A 19529-nucleotide genomic window follows, 5' to 3' on the forward strand; every position below is an offset into this window, starting at 1 on the left:
ATGCTCAAAATAGCAATTAAGATCAATAGCAAATGCATGAAAAATAAAATTCTAAAAAATAAAAGGTAGGAACTTCAAAATAAATAAATAGACGATCAATCAATCTCTCCAAACACATCATTATTATTCATATATTAATTCAGCTAATCCAATACCAACAATATATTAGAAGTATGAGATTTCACTCGACATTAATTTATGTTATTACTCAAAGCCAAATCCATTAACAATAAAATTAAAATGTTTAATTAGAATCCTCTATATAAACTCGACCAAAGTCTCTCTTAGCTTATCCCCAAGATTTCTCGTTGTCATGCAGAAATCAGCCTCCATCTGAAACAAAGTAACCCATATTTATTAAAAAATATATATTTAGATGCATCTTAGGTTGTACTCATTTTTGTATAGCTCATTCAAGTGTCTAGTCACATATTAAATTTTCATATATATATATATTTCACTTTGCAATCGAATGGGATGCATGGAAATAGTGCTACTTGGTATTACTCATTTATTAATCAAATTTATCCCTAATAATAATAGAGAAAGGGAGTTTTACCTTCGCAACAATGGTTATGTCAAGTCTGGAGTGGCCAAATGGCAAAACGCAGCTATTCACAACTGTTAGCTTAAGCTTCTCTATTTGGCATAATATATTTGTAAAACATCCTTTGTGTTTCTTGCAATGAATTCTTACCAGAACATCCTTCCCAAAAACTCTTGTTTCTATATTAGGAACTGGTCGGACCGAAAATCCGCAACCCTTCTCGTTCCATGAAGAGGTTTTGTCGTCGGAGTCGGAGTCGAGATTGATTCTTTTCACAAACACGACAGATTTAATTACTTTCTTCTGGTCTGCTGCTTCTTCCTCAGCCCATTTGAGACGTTCTTGAAGCTCTTTAACATACTTGATTGCTCCCTCAAGCACCGAAGCTTTGTCCCTCTTTCACCAAAAATATTGTTGTCTAATTTCATATCTATTTAGAGATCCTTCTTAAAAGTTTTATTGATTATACATTACTTCATATCCCTATATTTTCTTTAATCCTTACATATATCTAGTAGTAACTAATCAAAGAATGAAAGTATAAAAACCAATTTCACTTGAAACCTTAACATAAAAGCACATAGAATAAAAAATGTAACATCAACCCCCTCCCCCATTTTTCAAGACATGAATAAACAAACCAACCTACAAATACACAACCTGCTACTTTCGCAAGGCAAATACTATCTGAAAAAACTTCTTTCGAGATCAAAGAACAATAAAGAGAGGATGTTAAAACTGCAATAACATGGACAATTTTGTTCTCTTCTCTAGCGATGTGACAAAAAAAAAACACTAAAGAAAATTAAAAAAAAAAAAAAAAAAAAAAAAAGAGCACCATAATTCAGAAAAATAAATCTCATCTGTATTGAGGAGATTAATAACCTTCAAAAAAATGAGTTAAAGACCTAACCACTCCATTCAATGGGCTTTCAAACCCTCCACAAAAGCCTTAGCTTTGAGGAGGCTAATGCAAATCATATATGCAATTTAAAATTTGACACACACACACATATCGAATCTAAGAGATTTTTCTCTATCAAAATAAAACGTAAAAATATATCTTATAGACTAAAATACTGAGAAGTGAGTTGTCCGAAGCCTAACCGATACTAACCCTAAATAAATTATGAATAAAAGAAAAGAAAAGAAAGAAATGAATATTATGAGGAAAGTTGTTACCTTGTTGAGGCCAGGGACGAGAGCTGAAAGTGCAAGAAAGTTTTGTCTAAGCTTCTCTCTTCGTCTTCTCTCAGCTATAACATGTTCTTTACCATAATTTCCACAATTATTTCCACCCATTATTATTGTTGCGCCCTTCTTAATTTCATTCCCTTCTTCTTCAAATCCAATTAAATTCCCATTTTGTTTCTCATCGGAACTTTCGGATATTAAAAACGACAAATCCTTATCTAAATTAATTCTCCCATAATCAAAATCATTCTCAATTTCAGCTGAATAATGATCCCCACCAAATGAAATCAACTGGGAACAAGTCAAACTATTGACTTTTTCGTTCAGCTCATCCAGTATTGTGTAATCATGAGAGTAATTCTTCATCTCGTATTCATCATATGAACACTCCATCATTTCCTAAAACTCGAAACATTAATTCGTTTAAATCAATTCCAAATATATTAACAACATATATCAAAATTAAATTTAGCCTTACTAGTTCGGATAAACATTTGGCGGATGAGATTTCCATCAAAGAATTGAAACAGTTCTAGGTTATATATATGCTTCAAACTGGGAGAAAAAAAAATGGAAGTTGACACTTGAGAATCACTCTATATATGAAGATATATAAGCTAATTAAAATCAAGAAATGAAAGGATATATACAACATATGAAAGAAACCCTGTGATATATATGTAAAAAAGAATTTGTTATTACCTTTGACTTAAAATGAATGAAGTAGCCATTATTTTTGTGAAGATTATATATATATTTGAAGGGCTTGACGTGAAATCGTAGGTGTGAAAAGTTATTGGGAATTTTGAACTGCACATTTGGAGGCTCTTTCTTCGACTTCTCTTCTTTGTTTCATTTTAATTCCAGGGTTTTAGGGAACTTTTCTTTTTCTTTACCCTTTTAAATATATTTGATATTCATTACATAAACACAAACTTTACGATTATATTAAATAATTAATGATCCAATATTTAACAAAATAAATATATAATTTTAATTTTATTAATAAAATAATATATGAGTATGTATTTTTATTAGAAGAAAAATTATTAGTAGTGAATATATAAGGGACATTTTTTTTATAATCAATAAAAATTAGGTTGTGAACTTGTGGGTCTCATATATATATATATATATATATATGAGGGAGAAGATATAGATGCGCAAATTCAAAATAAAGAATGAGAATGAGATCAACAATAAAAAAAAAAAGGAGTGAGTTTGTTTGGTCCAATCAATTGATTCAATCGTTTCTTGTTTCTTTTAATTTCTTGTTTCAGTTTTCTAAAAACAAAATGGTTTGCTAATTGTTCATGTTTCTCATTTTTCATTTTTTAGAAATGTTTCTAAAATCGTATATAGTATTGAAAACAACAAAATCAAGCTTCTTGGTTACCAAAAAAAAAAAAAAAAAAAAAAAAAAACCTCGAAGTAATTGTCCACATTTACATATCTATAATCATTCTCTTTTCTTTAACTAATGTGGGATTTTGTTTGCCCTCCTTACAGATTTATGGAAAAGAAGATAGATTGGACTTTCTTTTTTTTCTTTTGTTGGAGACATAAAAGTTCATTCATGGCCATCCATCTCTCCTTCCCTTCACCCACCCAAAAAAATTGGAAATTTGGTCCATTAATTCACACTATTTCCCAAAACAAAATAAAAATGATAATGGTGGGGAAACCAGAATATTTCTTTTGACTAAATATGGCATTGCAAAACATAAAATTATTATTTGCTTTTCACAAAGAACACATGCAATGATGCAACTTTCTTTCAAGTTCAAAAGAAAAAGATGAAATTGGGATCATCTAAAGTCTAAAGTTTAATAGAACATACTTTTTAAGATTAAATTGATATTTCTACGTTCAATCATTTTTATATTTTTTATTTATTTATAGTTCAGAAAGTTTCTATCTTATGTTGTTTTCCATATCTATGTTAGTTGTCTTAAATCTTGACTTTAATTGTGCTCACTCTATATCCAAGTTTATATATATATATATATATATATATATATATATATTCACACAATACCCAAGTTGTATTTAGACTATTAGTCCTATAAAGCACCAATAATCTCTTTTAAAAGTGACACTGAATCTTCACTTCCCCTCATTGTAATTTGAACTGCAAAATAATTGTGAAAAATAATGATTTATATCCGTAATAGTTGTATCAATCAAAACTCAAAACTTTCATAAGTACATAAAAATCCTTTGTTTGTAATTCATAAACTAAGGTCGCGTTTGATAATCATTTTATTCTTTGTTTTTGTTTTTTAAAATTAAGCCGCCAAATTCCTTACTTTGTTATTATTTTCTATCAATGGTTTAAAAAACCAGGCCAAATTTTGAAATTAAAAAAAATTACTTTTTAAAAGTTGCTTTTGTTTTTGAAATTTGGCAAAAAAATTCAACCATTATACTTTTTTAAAAAATGAAAATCAATGTAAGAAATAGAGAGAAAATAGGCTTAATTTTTAAGAATAAAAAACAATAATAAAATTATTACCAAATGGGGTCTAAAGTATTCAGCGTTCGTTCCCTTTAAAATCTTGATCAACTCAAATTTATATAAATAGCAATATTAATATATCCCAACCTCACCAAATTAGCAAAAAGATGATCAAATAAATTTTCTTAAATAAGTAAAGAAAAATTATATTTTGGTCTTAATTTAGGTTTTTTTTTTTTTTTTTTTTTTTCCTAAAGAAATTTGATTGTGTGAATGGGAAGATGGGAGAAAAACAAAATAAGATGGGGTGTTATGACCTTTAAAATGTTAAGGGTATTTGACGCACAGGCTTAGAATCATAAGTCTGAAAATATTAAGCATAGGGAGTTAAATTAGAAGATCTAGGTAGTCTGAGTTTTAGAAAACTGTGTTTATATTTGGTGTGTAGGTTTTGGAAATATGAGTTTAAAAAGTCTATATTTAGAGTGCATGCTTAAGTAACATGGGAATGAAGTGCATGTTCATAAAGCTTTAGTTTGTAAAAAAAATTTTATATTTAATCACGGGTTAAATTATAGATTGGTATAAATTTTTCATCTTAATTATTTTAATATAGTTAAGTTTAAAATAAAATTAAAAAAAATTAGAAGAATATTTTCTTTACGAATTTTTTAAATAGAGATTTTGACTAAAATTATAATTTTATTTAATCTATTGTTTTAATAATATGATATTTTAATTTTACTGGATTTTGAAATAAAATTTTTATTAGACTTTTGTCACTTTAACTAATTTGAAAATAATCATTTTTTTACCAGTTAACTTCAAATTGAAATAAACTAGTACTTTAATATTGAATTCAATTATTAAAAAACTATAAATTTTTTTTATCAAATTAAATTTGAGGAATTAAATTTTTATTTGGTTGCTAAGTTGTTTTAAACATTTTAAACCTATACATTTAGAAAATGATTCTAAGTCTTTGATCTAGTTAAATTGACAAAAAAAAATGTTACTAAATTAAATTAGGGTTTTCTACACATAAAGCCTAAATAAATACCTAATCATATAATTGCAATCTAATGACATGTTTGGAATGACTTAGAAAAAAAATACAAAAATATCTTTCAAAAATTCATTTTTATTTTAACACTTTTGATAAAAACTCCTTAAAATAAAAACACACGTGTATTTGGCAACTCTTTCTTAAAAGTATTTTTATATAAAACTTTGTTTAGTTTGTTATATATTAAGAGTGTTTTTATTAATATTTTTCAAAGTTGGTCGGTGGCGGTCGCCAGAAGTGACATTCAGAGGTTGGTCGATGGAGTTGGTGACAAGCATTCGTCAGTGTGGGGGCAAGAGGGTTTGCCAAGATTGGTTGGTCAGTGGGTGATCAAAGTTAGCTAGTGGCGATCGTTGGAGGTGGCAGTCTGAAGGTTTGGCCACAATGGTCATGCCAGGGGCGGTCGGAGTTTAGCTAGCAGCGTGGGTCGCACGGAGTTGGATGAACGTGGTCACCGAAAGGTGCGTGTCCAGAGGTGAGCTGTACGTACTTCCTAAATTAAATTAGAAAAAAAAAAAAAAAAGTGTAAAACCCATGGGTTTGAGTATGGGAAAAGATGTAAGAAGCCAAAGTTTCCTAAATCTTTACCCTATCCCAAACAAGAGTTGGGCTTAGGATGCCTAACCCATCTAATTCCAACCCTTGAAACAAACATGTCCTAAGAAGATAAGTAAACAAATGTTTTTAAATGTTAACAATTTTTTTATTTGCATCCGATTAAAATATTTTCAAGTTATTAATATATAAAGATGTTCCCTCCCATTCAAATCAAATTTTATAAGGTAGTCAAAATGAGCATAACTCAACTAGTATAGTGCTTGTACTATCAATATTCAATACCTTTTTAAAAAAATATTATAAGGTATTTGAATACTATCTTTAAAATGTAATTTTCATTTTTTTTAGTGATTATGCCATAAATATAAAGGGAATTCTTTATGAGGGCTTTTCTTTATTATGGTCTCTATTATACAATTTGTGTTTGGAGTGTTGAGTTAAGTTGAGTCAGTCTGTGTTTGGAATACAGAGTTGAATTTAGGTATCTGGTACAATTTTTCTAAATGAAATTGATTTTTTCTTGGAATTTTTTCTCAATTTTTTAAAATTTCCAACTACACATATTTTCCTAAATTTTTTAATACTAAAAAATGTTCTATTCTTTTTTCACAATTCTTAAAACATAACAAATTCCTATAACGTAAACATATATACTAGACACAATTTTGAATTCAATCTTTTAACACTCAATTACATTACATATATTTTTTCCATTCCTAAGCACCAATCATATTCCAAACAAATGTAAATTTTTCACAACTACTTAGTACTCAATCATGAACACTAAAGAAGCTTAAAAATTGAACAACTTTTTATTTTTCTTTCTTGAAAAACGTAACATATTTTCACCACACAACTTGAACACTCAATTGCATAACAATTTGATCTACATCCCAAGACATGTCTTATTATAATAAAATGAAAATTTTTTCTAATCCCTAACCCTCAATTTTTAACTGTCAATTAATTTTAACTCAACCATAAATGTTAATTAAAACAAAACAAAACAAATTCTTATCTCGTTTCTTGCCCATTGGTGAAATATGAATTTCAATTTTTATGGTTAATGATTTTGTTGTATTTTTTGCAAACGTTTAATTCTTTACATTTTACACTAATAAAACATTTTTTGTTTGTGCAAACTCGTTTTTTGCAAACATTTTTTATGGTTAAGTCTAATTTACCGCTTATAAATGAAATAATAATATCCACAAAAATGTCTATGTAATGTAAAAAAATACATAGCAATGAATAACACTCAGTATATCACAAAATATTCTCCAACAATTGAACAAAATTTAGACTATAAAAAATAGACTCCAATGTAAAACTAATGAACCTCAAACTAATTATTGAAGGAATTGTGCAATTAGTTTGAGCTCTACAAATAAGATAACAAACTATAGTTAGATTAGAATAAAGTTAAATGCAAATAGGATCAAAATCAAACGTATTACAACTTACCTTCAAAGTTTCGGAATGAATTAGATCGAAACACCAAGAATAAATTGTTGGGATGTATGCCCTATAGCCTTGTAGTTAATATGTTATTTGAAATAATTGTTGATAATTTTATATATGTTATCCATTAAAGAAAGATCCAAGGTTATCTTATGAAACGTGAACAGTATGTGGTAGATATACAGGTTGATCATGTTTAAATAATAACCTAAATAGTTTGTAGTATATAGATAGGGTTGGTGTTTTATCATTGTGACACTACGGATATGACCCACTTTGTAATTGTTATCAGATTTGTAAAGTGTTCCAAGCGATTTGATCATAATCATGCATGTAGAGACATACAAGTGGGGATATCCTACAAAAAGTTAGTATAAGATCGGACCGTGAAATGATCACTACAAGAATTTTGGGCTTTAATGTCAGTTGAAAAAAGTGAAACCAGATATACAATGTCGGTTTTAGAAAAATGGATATTTAATGTCAGTTTTAAACCGACATTGAAGATAGGCTTTAATGGGTCTAATTTTTTTTCTTACTTTATTGAAAAATCCCTTTTCTCATTTTCAACTCGCGCCTACACGCCCAAACCTTTTCATTTCTCTCTTACCCAAAACCTATCCATCCGTGGTCGTGCAAATCAGGTTGTCCGTCGTCCGTTCGTCTCCGTCACGTTTGGGTCTCTCCTTGGGCATCGTCTCAGTCGTCATCCGCCCGTCAGTCTTTGTCAGTTTCTGTGGGTCTTTATCAATCTTCAACAATGCAAATCTGTAGTCGTGGGTCTCTACCTTCTGTAGATCTGTAGTTATCCATTCGTCCAGCTTTTCCGTCCAAAATTCAGAGCCCCAGATTGGTTAATTTAGTGGGTTTTAAACTTATAAGGGCATCGTGAAGCTATTAGCTGCAATATAAATATTTCTTTTTTTTTTTTTTAGGTAAATTCATTTGGGGTTGAAGCCCCCATAATCTAATTTTCTTTCGTCCTTTCTCTAATTTTAGCTTTTCTTATGGATTTTTTCCTATGTAATAGAGTTGAACAATGACAAGACTTGATTATATTGTCTCAAAAACTAGAGGTCAATCTTTTTCTAGTTTAAAGTATGGATGAATCCAAATTATATTTTTTGCAAGGATTTGAATTGATTTTGATATCTTGATTTCAAATATGTTTAGTCATGACTTTAATACTTTAAGATGTGTTTATGATTGGATTGTGGCGCTAATATTACTATAAATTGATACGAGATTCATAATCATCGTATTTTCAACTGACCTGTACGTGTTTAATTTGCATGGAATGCTTCTCATACTCAAATCTAGTTTAATTAATATTCTTAACAAATGAATTTGAGCACTTCATTTTGACTTTTTCTATGTTTTTTAGTAGACCTATGGTCGTGCGTTTGTGAACATCTAGAATAGAGTTCATGTGATCAAATTTGTAATTAGATGATTATTTTACTTTAACTAGATCGTTTGAAACTTATAGGTTTTAAATCTCTCTTGGACATTAACATTTTTATTTAATATTCCAAATGTGAATGATTTAGCTAGCAAATCTCTAATGAAATAATTGATTTGCTTGTGCATCTTGTTATCGGACTAAATACTTAGCAATTTAAAATTCTGACATATTAGACTTCTCATACATTTATATATGGATCCTTATGTATAGAGATTTTGTGTTATTGAAATGTTTCAAGTTTGGTATTTGGGCCATTTTCATGATTTTCTCCTGATCTTGTGATATTAACTTATTTTTCAATGCATAAAATTCATGTTATTTGTGTGAGTCATTTTTATTTGGTTCATGGAACAAGTTATGGTTGATCCTTGTTCATTGTCATTTTTTTTACATATTTGTAAATAGATTCTTCTATATATAGGTTTTCAATGATTCATATAGCAATCTTCTTAACTTGTCAATGAACCTAATTTACCCCAAGATGCATTTACGAGGAAAGTAATATGACAAGTCAGTTCTTTTACTATATATATAAATCTATATATTAACTTAAGTACTCATTCATTTTCTTTATAGAGTACCAAGTTATGAGTTTAATGATTTTCCTAGACTTGTAAAGCTTGTAGTTTAATTTTTGATCACACAGTTTTTTTCAATCTCTTGGATCATGATGTTGGCATTGCAGATTTTTTGATTTATGATTTGATTTGATTTGATTGATGGGTTTTGTAGACGACATCACGCATCTTGCGGAATGGAAGGTGGAAAGGTTCAAGAAGAACATTTTGAAGAGGGGTTGTGTTTGAGACTGCTACAAAGAAGGGAAATGACTATCCTGTTGGCCCTATTCTTCTTGGATTCTTCATTTTTGTCGTCATTGGATCATGTAAGTTTTAGATTTTGGATGCTAATTTCCTCCTTTCTTCTTTCATATGGTTATGCTTATGTTTTACCATACTTTGGATTTTTTTTATGCGATTCGAGCTTCTATGTGGTTGTTTATAACAAGATTTTTATATTTTGTATTTTTATTACGTAATTTTTCCTTGTTATTGTTAGAAGAAGATTGTTGTTGTTTAGATTGATGGAAATGTAGTTTTGAATTTCTTTTTATATTGCTATATTGATGGAAACATAGTTTTGAATTTCTTTTGATTGTTGTTTTGATTAGATACTTGTAAAGTTTTAGTCTTTATAGTTGATGATTGGTCATGTTTGGCAAAATGGACCTATTCTTTGGTCATAAGTGGGAGGGATAATTGTGGAACTCTAGAAATTGAGTTGGTGATTCAATTTTATTATATGATTCAACAATATCATTTCGCTCTTTGATTGCCTTCAAATGTGACATTTCTTGGATTGTCTTTGTGATTTCAATGCAATAAAACTTTCTTGAAATCTATACAATAAAAAAAATTTATCAAAACTCATAAGGGTTACATAACAAAGCTCATAATGATTAAAACTAATATTATCTTTATGATAACGTTTTTTTGCTCGGATTGAAAAGTTTGTGATTTCTATTGAACTCATATTAGTTCTAATATCTAAACTTTGTTTTGATTTTATAGATTTCAAGAAAGTTGACTTTTGTTCGAGGAAATGAAATTTGGATTGAGAATTGTAGTGTTGCTTATCGAGGTGAGTAGTTTTCTCTTCTATTCCAAAATACAATTTTGTTGTTTGAAGAGATAAATTTGTTTAGTTTCTTGTGTTTGTAAGTCTGTAAGTTTTGTTGTTTATGGTTATGCCTTTTGCATTATTTATTATGTTCCTAATTAGTTTTTTTCTTCACATTGATAACATTTAGTTGCTCGAATTGATAAGTTATTCATACATGTTTTTAGGATGTTATTTGCTGTAGAATATACCAACTGTTTAGGTACCATTTAGGTACATGCTTTTGATTTTGAGTGACATGTTGTTTGAAATTTAGGTGTAAAATATGTAGGTGTGTAGTTTAGAATATAAAATCTCCCATGGAGCTTCACGTTTCTAAAAATATATGTTTTTGGCTATTGGGTGGGATATGATTGATGTAATAATGACTGAGCTCTTTAATTGGACTCATGCATAAACACTTCATTCTTCGTTGCCATTGCTAGTTTATTCATTTGTTCTTTTACTTTTATATTGATATGGAATTAGACTTCTTAGGTGTTATCGTGGCTTTTGCTTCTTGTTTCTCTTTTCTTCTCCTTTCAGATTGCAACTATGTCGAAGGGTATTCTCGTTCAAGAAAGCTAAGGAGGTTACAAGACTTGGCAATGCATAGGTATTGTGGCTTCTGGCAAAATTTGTCAGGTGTCTTAACTACCCAATTATATTGCATATTTCAGGTGACATTCACAAAGGAGCAGATCTCATTCTTTCACTTCTTAACAAAATGTATGTACTATAGTTGGAGGTAATTTACAAGAGTTACTTGAAGGAAAGAGAGAGAGTTTGATAGATTGTAGTTCGTGGAGTTGAATATGCTTTTGGACTATAAAATTGACAACTCACAAGCCTTCTAGGTAACATCCAAGACAAACTTGCTCAGTGTGCACTATTCTTTGTGAAAAGAGTTTATTTTTCCAGTATACTAAAAATATTTACATAATTCTTACAACTCGTCAAGAGAAGAAACAAAGAAACAAAGAGTCAATACTCATCATACTTCATAACAACATTAAGAAGGTTGACAAGTTTTTCCAGGCTAGATAGGAAGATTGCATTGGACATGTTTTAAGAAGGTTGACAAGTGGAGAAGGTGCACCTAGCACAAAAAGGACTTCATAACAACATTAATAACAAGTACAAGGAAATATTTATAAGATGCTTATCTTAAAAGTCTATTTGTTCTAAAGTTTTGGATTAGATTCAGTATTGGAATGTTATTACTATCCTGCATTTATGGTAGTCATAGCTTAATTGTTTATGACTTCCATTGAGTGGTTTATGGTAATGGAACTTCTTAGGCATCATTGTTAGTTTATATTTATGCATTATTTGTCTAAATGAATCCGGCTGCACTATGGTAGTTTGTGGGTCATTCATGCATTGTGGGTTAGGTTAATTCTTCATTATCATCGTCGAATCTTATGTTATCTCTTGCTTAACCATTTATTGTAGCACTTGTAGTTGATGACTTTAAATTTTGATCAAATTTTTCCACTGTCATACAATGGGGTTGTCTTTGTTGTTCTTGTTCAACAATTTTCCTCTAAATTTGCTGGGCTTGCATTGCATTCTCTTGTCCTAATCGGTGATTCTCAAATATCGCAGAACAGAATTTGATACGATGAGATAGAATGCAATAGAAATAAAGACACAGGGAACGGGTTACCTACTCTTAACGGTCAAAGCGAACCCTTTCATTCCGAATTAAAGTTCTGGAGATCACTAAGTCTCAATCATCAATAAATCGCATCACAAGGTAATTTTGTATACATATGTCTTTCCTTGTTTTGTATTGAGTTATTTTTATTTGTTCTTTTTTATTAGTAGAATACTGACAGCTAAAGTTTATAATAGAAAATGTGGTCCAATGACTGATGTTTGGCCATTTCTTTTTATTTATAAAATGCAGTGGTGAACTTCTTCGATTTTTTGCCGATAAACATTGTCTTAAGAATCTTAAGATGGAAGGTCGTTCTAGTTTGGGGAGTTTTTCCATCTGTTCATCAAGTCTTGGCACACTTTGCCTTTCTGATCTTTGCTCCCTCTCTAAAATGGTTATATCTCTTGTCTTTTTATCTCTTACAATGACTACCTCTGATGGAAAAATAAGTTTGCCCATTCATCTACTATTTTTATATATAAGGTACAACCGTGAACTACTTTCTTGATGACAAAATTAATAGAGCTGGGGTACTTTTCCCTGGTGTTGCTTGCTTTTCGATTGTGGTATGTCTTGGCTCTGTTGTTCACTCATCCAACACAACTGATAACAAAGCGGAACAGAAAAAATTGTTTGGCGATACAGAAAAAGGGTTGAAGTATGTTTCTTTGCTTATTGTACCAATGTTTATAAACTTCGAATATCTTTAATTGTCTTGTTGGTCTTATGATCTTATTCATATTAAATATCCTTTGCCTGCCTAGCCATTAAATCCAAATTTGAATGTGTTTCAGCATTTTGGCTGTGAATCATATGCAGTGTGATTGTTTCTAAAGTTTGTCTTTGAATTCATATGCAGTGTGATTGTTTCTAAAGTTTTGTTTTTGGATTCATATGCAGCATTTTGGCTGTGAATCATATACAGTGTGATTGGTCTTATAAACTTTGTTATTTGTTCTGTTGAGAGAAAATTGTTGTTTAAATATTGTTGGAAATGCATTTCTTTAAACAGGTGTTAAAGTAATGCTTTTTTGTATTGTTGTGGTAGTGTTGTCATATTACCGAAATTTTTATAAAATATAAGAGTTATAAAGTTAGTTGTAGATTAAAATGTGGTAATGTTCCTTAGTTTAGCATTGAAATTTGAGATCATTACAATGACTATTGTGCAGCTATGGTAATTGTTTATGGGTTGAGTCATTTCTATCGTTATTTATAAATTGCTTATATTAACGCAACTTATATTTGTTTGTTTATACACTCTCATATGACATCGCTTGTGATGGAAAGAACACATGTGCAGAGGAAGAAAAACGGATCTAAAGTACCTTAATTAGATTAATTATAAAGATAAGCATGCATGCAATCAAATAAGTAAAAAGGGAAAAGAATACAACTTTTGTAGTCTTTGAATCTTCTCCAAATCAGCTCCAATCTCCTAACGAACGATTCGTAAACCACCATGAGAGTCTTCCTGACTATTTGTCTGCCTTAGAACCGGATGGTGGAATCCGGTAAGTGACTAATTTGGAGAGAAAAAAACTAAAGCTTTGAGAAAAAATGGGATGATATTATCATAATCTCATTTAAGCCCACTATGGCCAAGAAGTCTTCAAAAGCATTAAACACTCATTTTAAAAACCATTACATGCAAACATGCAACTTTGAGTTTGATGAGAATTTGACATTCAAAATTTTATTAACTCAAAATGTGGGATTTAGTGGCACAAGTGTCTTCAAATGAAGACAACACTTAGCCATGCAAAAGTTGACAATCCCCACTCACAAATATTGGATCTTTCCACGAACTTGGTCAAAGTTTGACTTTCAAAGTCCAAAGTTAACAAATTTGACTTTTTGACTTTCAAAAATCAAAAGTCAATAGTTTGACTTCCATTGCATTTTTACTTAGTCAACAAATTGACTTATAATGCAATTTTGACCAAATCCATTTAATTTCAAAATTAATTCTAATAATTAATTTTTAAAAATTAAATTAATATTAAATAATTCATTAAACAATTTAATTAATTTAATTTTATATTAAATCCAACACTTATCCCAATTTATATGAAACTATATTCATAATCTTGATATTTAAATCTTATTTAAATGTCTCTTATTTTCTCTCTCTTTACGTTTAATTCACAATTAAACATTAGGTTAAATATATTGATATATTTAATGCTTTGCTCCAAAAATCGAATTTAAACACTTCAAATTCGTTCGTTACACTGTTCTAAGGTTTAGTCCGATATGAACTAATAGGAGGACCTCATGGACCTACAGATCATGGGCTCCAACGATCTGCGATTAACCAACTAAACTCTTTAACCTAATTAACCACCATTCGTTTACTACCGGGTCACTTCACTAAAGTCCAGTAGCTGCACTCCTCTCTCTGTAGATATATTATGTTCACTCGATATAACCATGATTAGTAAGTTAACCCTTCACAAGTTGTTCGTTACCCTCGAGATTACATCTTGCTCCTTAAGTCCTACTGATCCTCTGATGAACAATTGGTTTGTAATCCAAACACTAAATTGAGTTCCTTTAGGGCTAGTAAGAGGGTGGGCCCCTTATTCAAGACCTAGAGTCAGCACTTAAAGAAACAACCTCTTACTATCCCTAAAAGCGGGTAGGAGTGAATTTTGTCTTGCACCCTATGTCCCCAGCTATCTACCCATCTTACCCCTGAAAAGGAAGGCTTATTGAGCCGGCGCTGTTGAGTCAATCCTCACCCATGCAAATCTAAGAATAATCCCAAATAAACAAGAGTTCATAGTTAGCTCATAATTAAGGTCAAGTTACCTAGGTCATCGCATTGAAATAATAAGTCTTAAACAATAAACAACGTTGTAACGACTCGACCTTTTGAGTACTCCGATAACGGTCATTACTCATAATTACACATTTATATTCAAAACATTTTGACCATTGAGGAAAATAAATTTTATTAAAATAATAAACACAGTTTTCCAAAATAAATAACAAATAAGTAAAACCTTTGTTTGGGGACCCAAATGAAAAAAAAATAACTTAAAAAAATAAAATTTTGACCAACATTGAGTTCAAATCAAAACTTTTATATAGCTTGAAAATGTAAACTGAGCGGAAGCGATTTACATGTCCCATATAGCATGATCACATATCCCTCTCGTCACCCGCCGGTCCGTTCACATCATTACCTGAAAAACATAAATTAAGAAATGTTGAGTATAAAATACTTAGTAAGTGATCCCATTACCGGGATCAGGCTATGCATCCACGAGCAAAGAAAGATAGCCCGTGGCTTATACAACTACATCGGTTTTTGATGATGAAAGGAAAACCAAAAGACGTACTATCTTGCCTTGAAACGCATATTTAGCGGCCCGTAGGCACACCGTCAAACATGATAATAACATGAACGTGAACCCGTCGACTCACGCATGTCTAGCGGCCAGTAGACACACCGTCAAACATGATAATAACATGAACATAAACCTATCGGTTCACGCATGTCTAGCGGCCCGTAGGCACACCGTCAAACATGATACTAGACCCGTAGGTCTTCTGAAATAAAACATGCGTCAAGACGAGACAATAAACCATTCTACTGGTCTATTCATGCATCACATACATAATATCAGTACTGATTAGAAATTTGAACATGCTCATAATACTTGTAACTGTCATGCAACAAATAAAATATAATGACAAAATCATGCTTCAAGATTCCATTAGTTAACTTTATAATTCTAGACTAAGACGCCTGGCACAAAGACACCGATAATAGTACCATTTACTTCAACTTGGTAAAAAAACGCAAAACAAAATCTCCTTAGAATTCTTTAGCACACTTGAATCAACCTAAAGTTGTGGCTTGATCCAAGACAAATTCCAAAACTTGATTCAATTAGTCAATCTGATCAAGAATTAAATCCAAAATCAATAATTTAATTTTCCACTATTACTCTCAATTCAAAAGAATAGTTATCCAACAACTTACAAAACTTATCGATCTTTACAAAACAAAATGGTCTCTAGCTTGATGATCAATGCCTCAAAACTTCCAAATCTTGAATCTAAGTTTCACACCAAGGAGAGGTTACTAATTTAATCCAAAATCAAATGGTTGAATTTCACCTTCCAAATTATAAGGAAAATAAGTCTTACCCAAGGTTTTTCTCAAGATTCCGGTAAAGATCGGGCAGTGGCAGCTGATGGCACGTCGACTCGTGGATACTATAGATAGGCAGCGGGTGTTGTTGTAGGATGACATAAATTGTTTAGGCTAGCGGCTGGTAGTGAGGGTCTTACATGAGGAGGGTTTGCGAGAGTGGGAGAGAAGGAAATTTCTAGTTTTACAGATTTTATTCAGCAGCAATTAGGAAATTTCTAGTTTTACAGATTTTATTCAGCAGCAATTACGAATAACAAAAGTTTTAAACAACAATCCAACCGTTCAAAATTAAACTATATATGTCTCGAAACCAAATTTGAGCACGATCCAACGGTTCAAACTCCAGCAATCGACAATTTTGTGAAAGTTGTCGCTGAAAAACCGAATTGCTTTCTCCCCAATTTTTTACCTCTTTTCACTCTCATTTGATTTCGAAAAAATATCAATTCTTTTTTTTTCAAATTTTGAAAAGATAAATAAAATATTTTATCACAATATCTCCAAAATCTTCAAATATTCTATTAAATTTGTAAATTAATTAATTTTTCAAATTATCTTAATTTAGGCTTCAAAAACCAAAATTAAATGGCATAAGATCCATCCATTTGACACAAATTAAATCATTCCAAATATTTAAATCAATTCAAAATCACATGAAATTAATTATCTCCTTAATTTATTTTTTTTTTAAATTAGCCCTAAAATCCAAAATTAAAGGAAAACAAAATTCAAAATTTTCAAGATAATCAGTTCGAATATCTAATCAATTTAATCAATAAAAGTTTTTCAATTATTTCAATTTAATCCCAATTTTCCAAATGAAAGGGAAATTTAAACTCAATAATTTTAAAGAAGAAGGATTTTGTTGAAGACAGTCTTCAAGATGTATTCTTCTCTTTCTTTAACAGCATGCTTATGAATGTATGTTTGTATTGTCCTGTAATTTCTCTGCTTTTCAAGTTTTCCAAAAGGAAATCCATTGGCACACGCGTTCAAGCATTTCCATTGAGGAATACGATTCCTTTATAAATAAGGTTGTCATTAAGGGTCTCGTTAGAGATAGTCTTCGTTGGAGTTGGTTGTTTGAGGTGAATGTTAGTGTTGGTTGACAAAGGTGATGTTCACCGAAGCTGATCATCAAAGATAGTCTTGTTGGAGTTTTCGTCGAAGGTGGTTGTCGGAGCCCGTAATTGGTCATTGGAGATGGTCAATCGAAGGTGGCCATCGGAGTTGGTTATTGAAGTTCTCGTTGTAGGTGGTTGTTGGAGACCGGAGTTGGCCATTGGAGTTGGCTGACGAAGGTGATTATCGGAATGTATCGTCGAAGTGTGGTAGAGGTAGTTACCGATGGTGGCAAATGGGTGGAGTCATTGAAAATATTAGAGGGGAGGGAGAGAGTTGGGGTGAGTTGGAGGAAGAGTTGAGTTAGAAAATATATAAAAAATATTTGCAAATATAATGTGATTGGTTTTTGGTGTTTATTTATTTATTTATTTTGATTTTTTATTATGTTCTTTGGTTTTCTGTGTTTGGAAACAAAAAAACATACATGTTTCACAGTTGCCTTTTTATTTTACAAAAAAACCTAATAAACGTGATGATCATTGTTTTTTGTTTTTGGTTTTTGGTTATATATATAAGATGGGGAGACAGAGAAATGTGTAAAAAGGAGAATAAAATAGGAAAATTGCAATGGGTTGGAAAATATATAAAAATATTTGCAAATATAATAATGGTTTTCTATATAGCCAAAAAAAAATAAATTTGGGAAAAAAATAAATCTGCTTCCCAAATTTATTTAGTTTTATGATTTTATCCTATCTGTATTTCATGTATATTAACATGCTTTATATTTTAATATATCAATCAACTGATATACATTATATTTGATATATCCAATCAATTGATATACTTTATTTAAAGAATATCATTTATATAACTGGATATATCATGACTTTAATTTTGTTATGGTCGACATTATTTGTTCACTAATGATAAATATTATTTTTATTTTTTTTCATGTTGATATAGAATTTTCATTCGATTAGTTTAATTTTGATGTTTATAGTACATGCTAAATTCATTAATTTTTTTCAAGTGATATATCAAATATGAATTATATTAACTAATCTATTTTATTTTTAAATTTTTTATTTGACTTGAATGGTATATAAGTTATATTTAATTTGATATATTAATTGTATTACAAATATATTATATTTTGTATATTGATTGATTGATATACCTGATTTAGAAAGAAAAAAAAAACATTATAGTACTATATTATTATAGTTGTGTTATAATAATTTGTGTTTGGGTTGTAGATCATTTTAGTTTAGGTTATTATAATATGTTTTTGGAGCTATTATTTTCTTATTAGAGGAGAATGAACTTATAATAATCTTAGAGCTTCAATCATATTTTTTTCTTATTAAAGGAGAATAAACTTATAATAATCTTAGAGCTTCAATCAATAGGCCATTTCAGTCTTCTTTTATCCTCAGCAATGCCCAAAGACTCCCATGCCTTTCTTGGTGGAAAAAACCACCGGCGATTTCCAAAAAGTCTTTATTGCATTTTTAGAGCAAGAAGCAGAACTACAAGAAAAATGAAAATATGCGCAATCAAATAGGGTCACTATTCGCCTATTACTAAGTTAAGTAAAGGCGGAGAGTGGATTCTAGATTATATCAGTCGGGTAGGCTGGACTGGAGTTCTGGAAAAATCTCTACGAATTCTTCTTTGCAAGAGATATCCCCGGGTGGTTTAGTGATGTCTCCGGCATTTTAATTTGAGAAGAGAATAGTAGATATTGTAGCAAAAAATAAATAAATAAATAATGTAAAATAGTAAAACAATATGAAATAGTAAATATTATAGCAAATAAGAGTTTTAACATAGTATTTACGGTAGCTAATTGAGACTGTAAAATAGTATTTCCTGTAACAAAAGATGATTATTATAGTTTTTAGAATAGTACTTACCTCAAATTTAGATACACAAATACAAATATTTAGTGAGAGAATTTTAGTAAAGAGATACTTTAAAGGGAAGAGTATTAGTCAAAGTAGAGGAGAGACAGTTAAGAGAGGAAGAAAAAAAAAAAAAAAAGAAATCTTTGTGAGAGTAAAGTTGGGGGCAAAAGATATAATAAGATAGAGAAAAACATTTAATAAAAGAATACAGAAAGAAATATTAAAATATAGAGATACTTGCATAGATAGTCATCAGCCCATAAATACTATAATTTATAAAACAAGGAAAAAGTAATTATATATATAGAACAAAAA

General features: G+C 30.1%; 1 protein-coding gene across 1 annotated transcript; it reads right to left on the bottom strand.

Moving 5' to 3' along the window:
- Positions 1-258: 258 nt before the first annotated feature.
- On the bottom strand, positions 259-2134 carry LOC120073485 (transcription factor NAI1-like). The gene is made up of 3 exons (XM_039026330.1): positions 1730-2134; positions 560-943; positions 259-333 (listed from the first exon to the last, which is right to left on the bottom strand). The coding sequence occupies exons 1-3, from the start codon at positions 2132-2134 to the stop codon at positions 259-261; spliced, it is 864 nt and encodes a 287-aa protein (XP_038882258.1).
- Positions 2135-19529: the final 17395 nt, after the last annotated feature.

Source organism: Benincasa hispida, chromosome 3, assembly GCF_009727055.1.
Source record: "Benincasa hispida cultivar B227 chromosome 3, ASM972705v1, whole genome shotgun sequence".
Taxonomy (NCBI): domain Eukaryota; kingdom Viridiplantae; phylum Streptophyta; class Magnoliopsida; order Cucurbitales; family Cucurbitaceae; genus Benincasa; species Benincasa hispida.